Source organism: Phascolarctos cinereus, unplaced genomic scaffold (assembly GCF_003287225.1).
Source record: "Phascolarctos cinereus isolate Bilbo 61053 unplaced genomic scaffold, phaCin_HiC Scaffold_1;HRSCAF=81, whole genome shotgun sequence".
Taxonomy (NCBI): domain Eukaryota; kingdom Metazoa; phylum Chordata; class Mammalia; order Diprotodontia; family Phascolarctidae; genus Phascolarctos; species Phascolarctos cinereus.
The window spans coordinates 284,939,583-284,954,596 of record NW_027555514.1 but is presented as its reverse complement, the minus strand read 5'-3'; the positions used below and the strand labels follow the sequence as shown (position 1 = coordinate 284,954,596).

Below are 15,014 nucleotides of genomic sequence, written 5' to 3'. Positions count from 1 at the left end.
GCTGACGCCAGGCCCAGTGACTGAGGGAAGGTTGGTGTGCTGCTGAGCCGTGTCTGGAAGTTGATAGCCTGGAGCTTGGCATCTCCAGCATTTAGCACAGCGATTGGCAGCAGGAAAGCACTTGACAAAATGCTTTTTCATTCATTCTCTCAGTTTCCTTCTTTGTTAAATGAAGCGGTGTTAACATCAGCAAAACTCCAACCCTGACATCCCAGTTCCAAGCTCCTTCCCAGCTCCGACATTTCGGCGCAGAAGAGGTGGGTTCCTGGGGGCTGATTAATCAATCAGACGCAGAGGGCCTGGTGGAGGGGCGGGGCGGGGCGGGGCTCGGTCTGACAGTGCCCGGCCAGGTCCCTCCCCTCCGAGCTGTCACCCTGGGCGGGGAAAGGGAACGTGTTCGCAGCCCCGCGAGCCGCGGAGGTCTAGGGCTGGGCTCCACCTCCTCCCTCTCTCCTCTCTCCTTCCTCCTCCAGCTCAGGCTAAGCCTGGGTCACTCCCGCCAACCCCGCAGCCTCCGCCGCTCGCCCGGGCCTAGGTCATGGCCAGCGGGGAGACGTCCCGGAGGAAGGAGCGCGTCCTCTGCCTGTTTGACGTGGACGGGACCCTCACCCCGGCTCGCCAGGTACGGCCGCCGCGCGGACTCCCGGGTCCCCTATCCACGGCCTCTGCCTGCCGCCCTTGGATTTGGACTCGGAGAATGAATGGATGGACGCCAGGGCGGGAGGCAGACGCAGGGTCAGCGCAGGGAGGGGCTCGGGCGAGAAACGGGGGGCTGGGAGCTGAGGCTGGGGTGGGGTGGAGGAGTGTGTGCGCGCGCGTCTGGGAGGGGAGGCCGAGAGAACTTGGCTTAGAAGCCTGATGCCAAGGAAGCAGGATGAGTACAGGCACCTCCCTGGGGCTCAGTCCCCAGCCTGCACCCCGAAGCCAGCCTGACTCTCCCCCGAGCAGCCTAGCGCGCTCTCTCCCACTTGTCACACCGCCCTCCCCCGAACTGCCCGCTCTCCCATTTCCTCCCCTTGGACATTCCGCCCACCCAAGCCTGCCTCTCATCACCTCTGGGGGACCCCGTAATTCCTTCCCTTCCCTAGGACTGCCTGGCTTTCACGCCGGGCCCGGCGGTCCCCCCACCCTACCCCCTCTGCCAGCCCCCAGCACAGCCGGGCCACCTAGTCCCTTCACAGAGGCCTTACTCTGCAGGTACCTCCCTCCATCCTAAACTTCTCTCGCCCCCCCATGTGACTTCTCTCCCTACCTAGTTCTGACTGCCACTCCAGCGTAATAACCCAAGGGGTCTTCACGTGACCCCTATGTGGACCCCTCTGACAGTCTGGTGCACCCAATATTCCCAGAATCATATATATTTTTCCTAATCCAATTTTTAAAAAAAGTTTTTCATTTTCATTTCTAAATTATAATCGTGTTTTTAAATGCATAGACTATAACGGATTACAAAGGAAACTAATTCTCTAAAATTATTATCAAAATAAAAACAAAACACAAGTTCCCAGAGTGTGGGGTAGGCGTAAATCCCTCTCTGATCCCTTCTGTGGCTCCCCTAATCCTCAGCAGCAGCCCCCATCTACCCCGCCCTTCCTAGTCTCCCATACCCACTTTGGTCCAGTTAGACATGGTAATCCAGCTTCTGCGCTCATACATGACTCCCACTCCCCTCCTATGCCCTTCCTCCCTACCCTGGACATCCTAATTCTCTTCCCTGGGATAAACAATCTCTCCCATTTCTAGAGACATTGTTTTGTTTGTCTCCCCTCACCTCTACCTAAGTGCCTGCCCCTGCCCCCCACCCTTCCTAAGGCCTATCTATTTTGAGTAAATTGACTGTCTTCCTTGGGTTGGCTGGGCATGGACGTCTGAACTGACATTAGTGTAGAATGGGGGTGGGGAACCTGCAGTCTAGAGGCCATACGTGGCCCTTTAGGTCCTCAGGTTCAGTCTTTTGACTAAATCCAAACTTCACAGAACAAATCCTTTTATTAATGTGACCTCTATACAGAAGGTTCCCGACCCCTGGTGTAGAAGGTTCAACTCTCATCTCTGACATACTCTGATTTTCCAACCCTAGACAAGTCACTTACATTCCCTGGCGTCTCTCAGAGATTATAAATGGAAGGGAAGCACCAGGCTAGGGGAACACTGATTAACTTAGTGGCCAGTTCAGTATATAGTAATCTGTGTACTTGTTAATAATGTATGAATTCTGCTCATCTGGGACTGTCTCTTCCAGAGCCTGGCACTAGTAGGCATCTAATAAATGCTTGTTGCCTGGCCCAACCAACCACGTCTTGGGAATAAAAAGCCAGAAATGATAAAGCCCCTTGGAGGGGGGTAGAGAATTTGATTTTGGGAGAGTGTGTGCTACTAATTGGGGGGACGGTGAGAGCAGAGTTAGTTATGACTCTTGGAAGGAGTATGTGATCTGGGCTTTGTTGAGAGAGCAGGAATCCTAAGAGCCAGAAGAAGAGAGAGTTATGGGTATGATAGATTTAAGAGCTGGAAAATGCCATTTCAGAAATGGGGGTGGGGTGGGGAGGACAGAGTGATGGGAGAAGGAACTGCTTATTAGCATCCCCTTATTTATTGGCTCATAGACCTAAACTGAGGGGGTTGTTTGTAAGTCACTTAAATTCTCTGTGCCTCGGTTTCTTTAATTTGTAAAATGGAGACAATAACAAGATTTTCCCTGATGGGTTGTGGTGAGGGTCAGATGAGAGCTAGAGTAAGAGAATCCAGACTCAGACCCTCACTAGCTATTGGACCTTGGGCAAGTCTGCCTCAGTTTCCTCATCTAGAAAAGGGGTTGATAATAGCACCTCGTAGGGTTATTGTGAGGCTCAAATAAGATAATATTATAACACGGTGTGCAAACCTTAAAGCACTATAGAAATCCTATTGTTATTGTCATCTTTTCTCCTGGTTTCTTATGCTGGGCCAGCCAATGATTTAGACTCTGACCTGGAGGGGGTCCCCAAGCCACAGAACAGATGGTCCAGCTCGGAAGTTTCATGATGTGGGCAAACACACAGCTCTGTTCCGTGCAGACCAGCCCGTCTCCCCACAGCGCATAGATCCTGATCTCCCAGCTGGCCTTCTTTACCCTGGCTCCTCTCTCCCCCTGCTCAAGCTCTGGTCAGTTATGCATATATGTAACTGAAAAGCCAGCCCGTTGCAGGTGGCTAGGAGGAGGATGGAGCTGCCTCCGGCTAGGACGAGGCAGCATTGCCCAAAGCTCCCTAGGCCTCCATGCCCTTATCTCTAAAACCTGCATAAGTGAAAATAAACCTTACCCTACTTACCTGACAAACCTACAGGTTTGTGAAAGCACAGGTGGGTGGTAGTCCTTGACTCCCATTCCCCACTGACCAAAGTCCAGATTTCTTGTTCTGGCATTCAAGGCCCTCTCCAGTCTGGTTACAATGGAGCTTTCCAACTTGATCTCATATTATTCTCTCCCCACTCAGCAGACGAATCCCCAAACTCATCCTGCCTCTCCTCACCTTTAAGTCTCTCTTTCTCTGATCCCTGAACATAAAAGATCTCCCCAGTTCCTCCATCCATGTTGACACACTAGGCTTCCTCTAAGATCTAGATGCATTACCCCCACCTCCTGGAAGTCCCCCCTGCCTCTCCCTCAGCTGGATGCCAATCATAAGTGACCCGCAGGTAGGGCATTCCCAGAAGCATCTCCTTCCTGGAGAGGCTGGGGGAGGTCGGGCAGTTATGAAAACTGCTTTTTAGGCACACGTCTAACAGAAATAATTCGTATGAATTTATCATTAAACTAAATTCAAGCAGGTCCTGTTTAAGAGAGAAATGTCCAAACTGGCAGGGTCGCCCTCATGCCCTCAGATGCTTTCCTAATGCACTTTTTTTGCACACATGTTCACGTTCATATTTATACATAGAGAAAATGGGAAGGAGCTGGCAAATAGGGAAGGGGAAATCGGTCGCCCTCTAGAGACCAAATGTTGATAACGTCCCTGCAGGGAAGGAACATGTGGAAATTCACAAATTATGCTTCTGTTTCAATTCGATTCAATTTCAATAAGAACCCAAGATATTTTTGAAGTAAGGTTAATGAGAAACTTCAGGAAAATTTAACAAGATGGCCATTTGGAGTTAACATTCTCTGCTTTGCTTAATACAGGAGTTTGTAGCCATTTTTGTTATGAACTCAGAATCATTTTTTTAGAAATCACATTTGATAAATGTTCAGTGTTGGGAGTGTCAGGGCTGTGATGAATAAAAACTATTGCAAATCTCACCTTTAAAAATGTACCTAAAGAGCCATTCTCCATATATTTTGTCATTATCATTACTGGCTTACCTAAAAAAGAAAACAAAGTGACATAGTTTTAATTTCATAAATATATTGAACATGCTTTTGTAGATATACCGATTAGGAAAAATATGCCCCTTTGAATTTTAAACTAGTCATACTAAGAAATGCTTTAAACTTATTTTAGAAGTATTAATTTATTTATGTTTTTTATATTTTATTAAAGTCCAAATTTTAATGTAATATCAACGAATCAACCATTATTAATTGCTAATATTACGTTGGGTGCTATGGGAACTGGGTGTATGTGGAGAGATCAAGGTACATGCTAGACCCAGAAACAGCACTTCTAGGGCTGTATCCCAAAAAGATCATAAAAACGTGAAAAGGACCCACATGTACAACAATATTGATAGCAGCTCTTTTTGTGGTGGCAAAGAATCGGAAATCGAGAGGATGCCCATCAATGGGGAATGGCTGAACAAGTTGTACATGAATGTAATGGAATACTATTGTTCTATCAGAAATGATGAGCAGGTGGACTTCAGAAAAACCTGGAAAGACTTGGATGGACTGATGCTGAGTGAAGTGAGCAGAACCAGGAGAACACTGTACAAAGTAACAGCCTCTTTGTGCAATGACTGACTTAGATAGACTTAGCTCTTCTCAGCAATGCAAGGATCTAAGACAATTCCAAAAGACTCACGATGGAAATTGCTATCCACATCCAGAGAAAAAGAACTGTGGAGTCTGCATGCAGGTGGAAGCAAGCTATTTGCTCTCCTTTTCTTTTGTTGTTTTGTTTCATTGTTTCATTCTCATGATTCCCCCCATCTTTCCTTCTGGTTCCTTCTTGACATCATGACTAATGGGAAAATATGCTTAATATGAATGTACGAGTAGAGCCTATATCAGATTGCACACCATCTTAAGGAGGGGGAGGAAAATTTAAAACTCAATCTTATGGAAGTGAATGTTGAAAACTAAAAATAAATAAATTGATTATTTAAAAAAAGAAAAATGATACATGCTATTATAGAACAGTTCAATAGTACTCATATTTAGTTTTGCAATGAATCAATGTCGTGACCCCTAAACTGCCCATGCACACATAACCAATCCATAGTTCCCTAAATATATTTCCAGCTTCAGTGCTTTCCTATAAGGAATACCTCAAACTGAAGTTTTCATTTTCCTTTATTCCTTCTACCTCCATACAATTATTAATGACATTCTTTTTACTTAAAATATACTTACCCTACCTCTACCCACCAACATCTTAGTAACACCTGAAAATTCAGTTCAAATCCCACCTTTTCCATAAAACATTCACTTATCTTCTCCAAGGGAAACTGATGTCTCCTTTCTCTTAAATCCTTTTAAAATATTAAATGTTTTCTTGAAAACACTATTAAAACTTGTCTTGCTAGGGGAGGTTCTTTTGCCTTTTTCTCTCTTACGCTGTTATCTGCCTTACTCGTGTAACAATTAGAAAATGCCATCTATGGAATTTGTTCAAAGACTTATCTTACGCCACCTATTAGATTATCAATTCTTCAAAAAAATCATTATTGAAAAACATGCTGATAAATTTCCATTAGAGGTTAATGAAAATAAATGTCATTCCCCCCCCCCAATCCTTGTTCATAGACTCTCTGAAGTTCGGTGCACCCCACGTTAAAAGCCCCTGATTTCCTCTTGTCTTGTCTCTTGGTTCCTGACCTCCCTGGCTTCCTTCAAATCTCAGCTAAAATTCCAGCTTCTTCAAGAAGACTAAATTAAGCCCCCTTGACTCTAGCGCCTTCCCTCTCGAGATTATTTCTAAGTTTCTTCTGTCTATGTCTAGTTTGTAAACAGTGACCAGAAGTAACCATAGAGACTTCTTCCCTCTGGTACGTACACACTCCAATACCTTTAGAGGACAGCGGAAGCCATTCCTGCTCTTGGGTAGGCCCTGACCCTGATGCTTCTATTAAGGACCTTTGCACTCCTTTCATCACCCTCCTACAGACTTCAAGAGAGGATTGCTGATTTGGAGGAGGGGAGCAGGGCATTGCTTCAGACTGAATACATCTGAGAATTCTGACACTGAGGTTTCTCTTTCACACTAGTCTAAAGGCTTCAGGTTAGGTTACTGAGAAGAGCATTTTCGTAATATTTCTTAAAGGGGGGATGAGGGGCTTTGCTCTCACACATGGACCATGGACAAGGAATCTCTGAGAAGTTGTGATTTGTCCTCAGCCACACAGTGTTAGACTTGTTAGAACCCAGGTGTCACTGATTCCCAAACCCATCACCTTTCGACCTGATCTGCCATTTTGCCTCTTCCATACATCCCACAACCCTAAATCTTGTGATGATCAAGCCCTACTTATGTTCTAATTATTTCCAAAGTTATTGCTTCCCTGCTTCCTTGAGAGCTAGGAGCCTGTCCTATCCATCTTTGAGACCCTGGTGGCCAACACAGAATAGAGAGTTGATGTTTATTGAATTGAGTTCCTGGCAGGCAGGACCCCCCAACCCCCTCTCCTTTCCTTGGCCAGGAAGCCTTGGCACCATGTAGTTAGGAGGACCAACTCTCTGGTCCTGTGTTACTGTTGTCGTTCAATCATGTCCTATTCTTTGTGACCCCACTTGGGGTTTTCTTGGCAAAGATACTGGAGTAGTTGGCCATGTCCTCCTCCAGCTCATTTTACAGATGAGGAAACCGAGGCAAATAGGGTGAGGTGACCTGCCCAGAGTCACACAGCTAGGAAGTGTCTGAGGCTGGATTTGAACTCACGGAGATGAGGCGGGCTGGCTCCAGGCCCAGGGCTCTATCCATTGGTCTCAAGGGTAGCCTTAGTTCAGCTCAATCCTTACTGTGCCCTTATCGCATCTAACCCAGCCCTTCCATTTTATAGATGAGGCCCAGAGAGGTTAAGAGGAGCTACCTCTTAGTGACTACTTCTGGGATCTAGTCGTTCAACCAGCCAGTCCCAAATCCACCTTGTAGTACTATGGTGTAGCCAAACTTTTACACCGTTTTATCCCCCTGAGAATATAATGAGATGCTTTGTCAAATGCTTTGCTAGAAACAAACAAACAACCAAACCAAAACCAGGACAATTCTATTTAGAGTGTTCCCCTGATCCACCGGTCTAGCAGCCCACTCACAAAAGGAAGGACGTGGCTGCTTCTCCGCCTCCCGGCTTGCCTAGCTCGCCACAGCCCCTCCAACACGTTCTATTTTCACCTTTTCTCACCCTTGTCCTTGATGCCATCTCAGTCTTTCCAAGATTGGAAAGTCGAGCTCACAGGCCTGTAGTCTATAGACTCCACCTGTTTTCCGTTTTTTTGAGATCAAGGGTGCTACCTGTCCCCCAATAATGGGGCACCTTGCCTGTTCTTCAGTCTCTTTCCAAGATTGCTGAGCGATCTTGTCTGAGATGAGCCTTCTCCTCCTCCTCTCTACCTCTTTGCATCTTTCTCTGTCTTTCACCTGCCGTCTTCTCTGGGAATCCTGCCTGGGTGCTTCATCTGGAAGTGACCTCGGCCTCAGATTCCCCCAAGGGTCCTGTGTCTGATCTCACCTTGGCCCTATCACCTCCTATCACTTCTTTTTTTGGTTTGTTTCTGTTTTGTTTTAGGCAATGGGGTTAAGTGACTTGCCCGGGGTCACACAGCTAGTAAGTGTTATGTGTCTGAGGCCGCATTTGAACTCAGGTCCTCCTGACTCCAGGGCTGGTGCTCTATCCACTGCGCCACCTAGCTGCCCCCTCCTATCACTTCTTAAGGTTATTTGTGTACACGTCACAATCCTCCTATTAGATGGTTCATAGCACTGGAGGTGGAAGGGACCTCAAAGGCCATCGTGTATAACCCCCTCATTTTACAGAGGGGGAAACTGAGTCCCAAAGATGGGGAAGTGCTTTGCCCAATAGTACCATACAGGTATTAGCGTCAGAGGCAGGACTTGAACCCAGATCTTGTATCTTTCCCTTTCCACTGGACCACACTACCTCTGTTATCTAGGTAAGCCTCTTGAAGGCAGGGACAGGATCATTTTTCATTTTTGTGTCTATCGCAGTGCCTGGACTACAGGAAGGGCTTTAATCAAGGTTGAGTTGAATTTCTTGGCTTTATGCTGAGAGAAAAGAAGGTCCCCTAGGGCCTTGAGGACCCTCCAGTCTGGCCGGAGGGGTCTCCAGCTGGGGAATGGTGTTGACCGGCGCTCTCTCCTTCTCCCCCAGAAAATTGACCCTGAAGTGGCGGCCTTCCTCCAAGAGCTTCGGGGACGGGTGAAGATCGGGGTGGTGGGAGGCTCAGACTACTCCAAGATCGCAGAACAGCTGGGTGAGGGGGACGAAGGTGAGAATTTTCACTTCCCAGGCCTGGGGGTGGGGGTGAGGTGAGGCTGGAGCTGAGGTCCTGCATGAGGGGCTATGGGGGAGGTGAGGGAATTAGGGGAACACCTCCAGGCTGCCCTGTTCATGAAACAGAGTTAGGGAAAGGCAGGAGCAGAGCGGGGAGGCGGGGAGGCAGCCAGGCCTGCTATTCTGGGCTAAACAAAATAAATCTGAGTCAGAGAAGGAAGTGGGGGTGTTTAAACTAGGGAGAAACGACTGGTGGGGGTGGGCGGGTGGCAGGGTGTTGGACGAATCCCAGCTCAGCACGGATTATAAAGTGGGGCTCTCCTTTGGGGAGGGCCAGTACCCTCCTTATAAAAGGGAGGAAACTGAGGCTCAGAAATTCTGGTTCAGTTGGACAGAGGGCACTCGAGTCAGGATGGGAGGGGATAGCTGGGTCATTTCTGCTGTGTTTCCTTCCTGGTCTCCATCACCTCGGACCCTGCCTGGCCTCCCTGCTGCGCCTCATTCCTCACCCAAAGTCATAGAAAAGTTTGACTACGTCTTTGCTGAGAACGGGACGGTGCAATACAAAAATGGACAGCTGCTCTCCAAGCAGGTTGTCCCCCACCCCCTCCCCCACTTTGGGTCGCCCCTGCCCTACTTTTCCCCCAATCTCTGCCCCTCTCCAATATGGGGGGGGGGGTCCCTGTTGATGCCCTGACACTTCCAGGCCAAGTGTAGCCTGAGGCAGAGATGGTCTCATGATACAGATAAGTCAACTGAGGCCCCAGTGGGCTTCTCTCCAGAGGGTCTGCTCCCAGCTGGGTGAGGAGGCTTCGACCTGGGAACGTTGGGGGGGTGCCTAGAGCCATCTGTCCTTCATAGCCTGGGCCTCTTGGAGGACAGGGGCAGTTCCCTCTCTGCACTTCCTCATCCTCTCTTTCCCCTCCTGCTTCGGCCTCAGACCATCCAGAATCACCTCGGAGAGGAGCTTCTGCAGGACCTCATCAACTTCTGCCTCAACTACATGGCCTTGTTGAAGCTGCCCAAGAAACGGTACGGCTGCCCCACAGCCCCTTGTTCTGAGGGAAGATCCAGGACTGGGCTGGAGAGGAACCCCTGAGGAGGGGACTGGGACAGGGGATGGCAGGGCTGGGAGGGGCCTGAGGACAGGGGATGTCAGAGCCAAGAGAGACCTGAGAACAGTGGATGGCAGGGCTGGGAGAGGCCTCAGATAAGGGGATGGCAGGGCTGGGAGGGGCCTGAGAACAGGGAAGGTCAGAGCTGGGAGGGAGCGTAGAATATGGAATATCAGGGCTGGGAGGGGCCTGAGAACAGGGGATGTCAGGGCTGGAAGGGAGCTCAGACCATGGAATGTCAGGGCTAGGGGTGGGGGAAGTGCCTCAAGAAAATTTTAACAGAAATTAGAATTTATCTAGCATATTAAAGCATGCAAAGCATTTGACTTATAGTTAGCTGATCCTCACAACACCCCTGAGGGGCAGTGCTATTATTCCCATTTTATAAAGGAGGCAAACAGAAGTTAAGTGACTTGTCCAGGGTCACATAGCTTGTAATTGCTTGAAGCAGGATTTTCACTCTGCTCTTTCTGGCTGCTGGTCCAGCGCCCCCTCTCCCCCCGCCCCCCACTGGGGGAGACCTTGGTCAGAGCTTCTTGTGGGCTCTCTCCCCACCCCCAGCTCCATACTTTTCTTTCTGTCCTCTGCCCACAGTGGGACCTTCATCGAATTCCGCAACGGGATGCTGAACGTCTCCCCCATTGGCCGCAGCTGTACCCTGGAGGAGAGGATTGAATTCTCTGAGCTGGACAAGGTGAGGGGAGGTGGCAGGGGGAGGCCCAGGGCCGCAGAGACCAGAAAATGAGCCTGAGCTCCAGGGCCTTGGGGACTGCGGTCCAACCTCCTCATTTTGCAGGGGAGGGAAGCGAGGCCAGAGAGGGCAGTCCCCTTCCCGAGGTCAGAGGCTCTCCGAATCCAGCGTTCTCTCTGCTGTTCCAGCTTTCCTCATTGGTGGGTCTAAGGCCATCATTTTACAGCCGAGTCAAGCAGGGCCTGGGAAGGGGAGGGGATTTGTTCCAGATCACAAAGGAACCAGGATTTGAACCCAGGTCCCTGCAGTCCAAATCCAGGGCTCTTTCTTATGTGCCGTAAAAGTTACGTTTCCATAGTATTTTTGGAATTCATGAAGCATTTCCTCCTAAACAGCACTGGGAGGCAGTAGGGCAAGAATGGGAGATTCTTTCAAGCTGGGGTGGCTTATAATAATAATAATTATTATTATTACAACAGCCAGTATTTCTATAGAATTTAAAGTTTGTAGAGTGCTTTACACATATCATCATTTTATCCTCACAACAACTCAGGGGGGTAGAAACTTTTGTGACCCCATTTTACAGAGAAGGAAGTTGAAGCTCAGAAGCAGTCAATGACTTCCCTTAGGGGCCAAGGCGGGCTCCGGGCCCTGGTCACCTGGCTCCCAGATCTTTGCTCTGCCTTCTGGAGAGCGCAATACACCCATGAATGTTTGTTAACTCAGCACCTACTTTGTTGGGGAGCAAAGAGCAGGACTGATCTCCTACTGCCCTGAAGGAGTGCTGGTGTGAAGAGTCAGACCCGGACTGGAGTAGTTAATCTTTTTTTGTTTTTGGAGGCAATCAGGGTTAAGGCACACAGCTAGTAAGTGTCTGAGGCTGGATTTGAACTCAGGTCCTCAGGGCTGGTGCCATATCCACTTCACCAGCTAGCCAACGATTCTAGGCACAAAGTGATGGGATTCTGTGATGAGTTTAGGAATTCAGAAGAAGGAATGTTCCCTGGGCCTGGAATGGTCTTTGGCCAATCCAGAAAGAAGAGCACAGACACAAAGGGGCGATCTGCCCACTGAGAAATTTGCCCAGGGACCAGTGCAAGGATTTGGGGATTAGTGGGATTTTGAGGCCTGCCCTCCCTCCTGCCTGCCTTTCCTTGACCCAGGGCAAGGCCAAGCTACTCCTTCTCAGACTCAAAGGAGATAAGCCTTTTGTGGAGGCCAGAGGGCCAGGGAGAGCTGAGTTCCCATCCTAAGTCAGGCTAGCTGTTGTGACTCTGGTCATTTATTTAACCCCTCTGGGCCTCAGTTTTCCCCTCTGTAAAATCAGGTGGTGGACTCAGTGATCTTGCGGCCCCTTCCAGCTCTGAAACCAGGACCCTCTGAAAATGGGGTGGTAGTAATAGCCTCACCCACTTCATGAGATTATATAGACAGCACCAGCCCTGGAGTCAGGAGGACCTGAATTCAAATCTGGCTTCAGACATCAGACACTTACTAGCTGTGTGACCCTGGGCAAGTCACTTAACCCCATTATCTAGCCAGAAAAAAAAAAGATTATTGAGATACTCAATATGACAAGATGAGTAAACAGTATATGAGATAATATGAGTAAAACAATGTTTATATTATATTATATTAATTATATTATATTATATTAATTATATCATATATCATATCATATCATATCATATTATAACGAGTCTTTCCCCTGTTCATTCCCCTCTTACAGAAAGAAAAGATCCGGGAGAAATTCGTGGAGGCCTTGAAGGCAGAGTTTGCTGGCAAAGGGCTGAGGTTCTCCCGAGGTGTGTGGGATGGAAACTGGCTGGGTAGATCTCTCCTTCCACTGACCCCTTGAGGGCCATTTCGACTCAGGGCACCCTCACTCTCACCTGGGGTGCATTCACTCTCAGATCCTCTTTCACAACTAAAAGGAGTCTTAGAGACCACCTGGTTTCACCTCTTGTTTAATGTTGGGGAAAACAGGCTCAGAGAGGGTAAGCTCCTTCCTCAAGGTCACACAGCTAGCTTGGGGCAGATCCCAGCTCTGCTCAGTTACTCACTCAATCAATGAGCATTTATTAAACCTTCACTAATAAGTGCTGGGAAGACATAGAAAGTTCGGGAGTCTGACTGGCCTCTGGGAGCTTGCATTTGAATTAGTCCAGCTCTCAGCCTAGGCAACACAACCCTGTGCCATAGCCCTGGGCTCTCTCATCCCCTTTCTCCTTTGGCCCCTCAGGGGGGCATGATCAGCTTTGACGTCTTCCCTGAGGGCTGGGACAAGCGTTATTGCCTGGATCGCCTGGACCAGGAGAGCTTTGACACCATCCACTTCTTTGGGAATGAGACCAGCCCCGTGAGTCCAGGGCTCATTCCCCATCTTGGCTACTTTGGGAAGGGAGGTGGAGGCCCATGGGATGGGGTGGGATTAGGCCAGAACCTTCGGGGGCCCCCCATGCTGTGGGCAAAGCCATGATTAGTCTGGAGCATTTCTTGTGCGCTCAGCCCCTAGGTAGGTGCTACGGGTGGGGGCAGGGGATGCTGGGAGAGGGGTCATCTGCTCCGTCCTACCGCCCTAGTTCCAGAACCTGCAGACCTGAGATTCAAGCCTAGGCCTAAGCATGACGTCTCCCCACAAGCGTCATCCTGCTTGGACGTCTGGGGATGGCCAGCTCTTCCACCTTGGAACAGTTCTCATTGTGAACTCATTTTCATTTTTCTTGAGCCAAAAATCTGCCTCTCTGAAACTTCGGGTGGTAGTGCAGTGAGGTTTGGAACCACAAGGGAGGGGCCTTAGCAGGTCATCTCATCCAAAGCCCCCGTTTTACAAAGGAAACGAAACCTAGATTTAGATTATCCCCGTTGTCCCCAGCTCCGCCCTCTGGGGACCAGCAGAATAAAGCTCATCCCTCCTCCCCAGCCTGCCCTTCAGACGGGAGTCCAGCACTCAGGTCCTGCCCTGAACCTCCTCCTCCCGGCATCCCTGTATGTGCTCCCCAGCTGTGCCCTCTTTGGAGTGGCTCCTCAGCCTCAGTGTCCCAGAGGGGGCTGCACTGTGGGCATGGTCATTCAGTTTAACAAATATTAAATACCTACTGTGTGTCCTTGGGTGCTCAGGTCACAAAAAACAACAAACCTGGCCCTTCCCTCAAGGACCATACATTCTGTTGGGGGAAGGCGGAGGGTTGCATCACTGTCACGTAAGTAAATAGGTAAATACAAGGTGATCTGAGGGGGAGAAGGCCTGGACCTTGCGGGTGAAAGCCACTTCTCCTCTCTTCTTCCTTCTGCAGGGGGGAAATGACTTCGAAATTTATGACGACCCCCGCACGGTGGGGCACAGCGTGGTCTCTCCCCAGGACACAGTGCAGAGGTGCCGTGAACTCTTCTTTCCAGAGAGTGCCCATGAAGCATGAGGCTGGCGTCCCTCGAGGGCTCAGGGACCGAGGCTTCTTCACTTGGGGATTGTCAACACCTCTAGGGCACGTGGAGAAGGAGCCCCAACTGGCTGCGGTGGTGGGGAGGTGGGCAGCTCGAAGCAGCCCTTGCCCTCCTCCCTGCCCGCATCTTTTTTCCCCTTCCCCGCAGAGGAAGAGCATCCCTGCCTGCCTGCTGGAAAGGAGTCAGAGCAAGGGTGTTGGGGTGGAAGGGGCACAGCTAAGCTTTGTCGTGGTGGCGGATGGACAGACAGACAGGAAATGTGGGTGATGGCCTAAGCTGTCCCCCAGGGTGTCCATGGTCTAAGTTACTAATCTCTGGCCCCAGGTTTCCATGGTTCACCCCTCTTGTCACAGGGTCGCCAGAGTGGGTGGGAAGGGATGGGTTTCTTTCTCTCCTCTCCCCCATTTCCCTCTCAAGCTTCTGGTAGGGCCTGGAGAGCAGGAGGGTGGGGGGAAGTCCATCAGTAAGCATTTGTGAAGCGATGGCTGTGGGCCACTCCCTCCCTGCCTCTCGGCTCACCTTGAATTAGGGGCAAGGTGAAATCCACTCAGCAGCACACCAGGGGTTCCCCAGAAGGTGGGTGCTAGCCTTATCCTTGCATGTCTAAGAGCTTAAACCCCACCTTGCCCAGGAGGCAGGTCCTAGAAGGCAGGGATTTGGTGCCCTGGTCACCCTTCATTCCTCCCTCCTACCCAGAGCCAGTATCAGCTCCCTGGCATGCCGTTCAACTAAGACACACAGCTGTGGGCCAGTGGGTGGCTTTGTGGCCTCCTCCGCCCTCCCTACTGCCTTGTGGCTGCCTGGCAGAGGTGGGAAGGGAGGTCCAGAATTCACCATCCTAGGCCTGATGTGTCCCGATACCCCCCCCACACAATGTGACCTGTTCCCTCCGGGTCTTCCTCTGGCGGCAGGCCCTGACACCTCACCCTTGCGCTAGGATACTGTCCATCCTCACCTAGAATCAATCAGTGTTTGTTTTTCTGTGCAAAAAAGAGATTTTTATGTTGGAGAGAGTGTATGTGTATAAGAAAAAGCTCTGCTTGGGGCGAAGGGCACAGCTCTGGACAACAGACAGCTTTGTTATGTCACAAATTCTATTAAACAACAGAAATCCA

General features: G+C 49.7%; 1 protein-coding gene across 2 annotated transcripts; it reads left to right on the top strand.

Moving 5' to 3' along the window:
• Window positions 1-84: 84 nt before the first annotated feature.
• PMM1 (phosphomannomutase 1) lies at window positions 85-15,014 on the top strand. 2 transcript variants are annotated; one of them, XM_078147657.1, is made up of 9 exons: window positions 85-257; window positions 474-622; window positions 8,527-8,644; window positions 9,165-9,241; window positions 9,590-9,681; window positions 10,359-10,458; window positions 12,185-12,261; window positions 12,700-12,814; window positions 13,752-15,014. In XM_078147657.1, exons 2-9 carry the CDS (start codon window positions 539-541, stop codon window positions 13,872-13,874), a joined length of 786 nt encoding a protein of 261 aa, XP_078003783.1. In that variant the 5' UTR covers window positions 85-257; window positions 474-538; the 3' UTR covers window positions 13,875-15,014. The 2 variants fall into 2 exon arrangements, 1 of the variants encoding a protein (XP_078003783.1); XR_013483424.1 differs by lacking the exon at window positions 85-257 and adding an exon at window positions 13,044-13,658 and having other exon boundaries at window positions 449-622; window positions 13,752-13,842.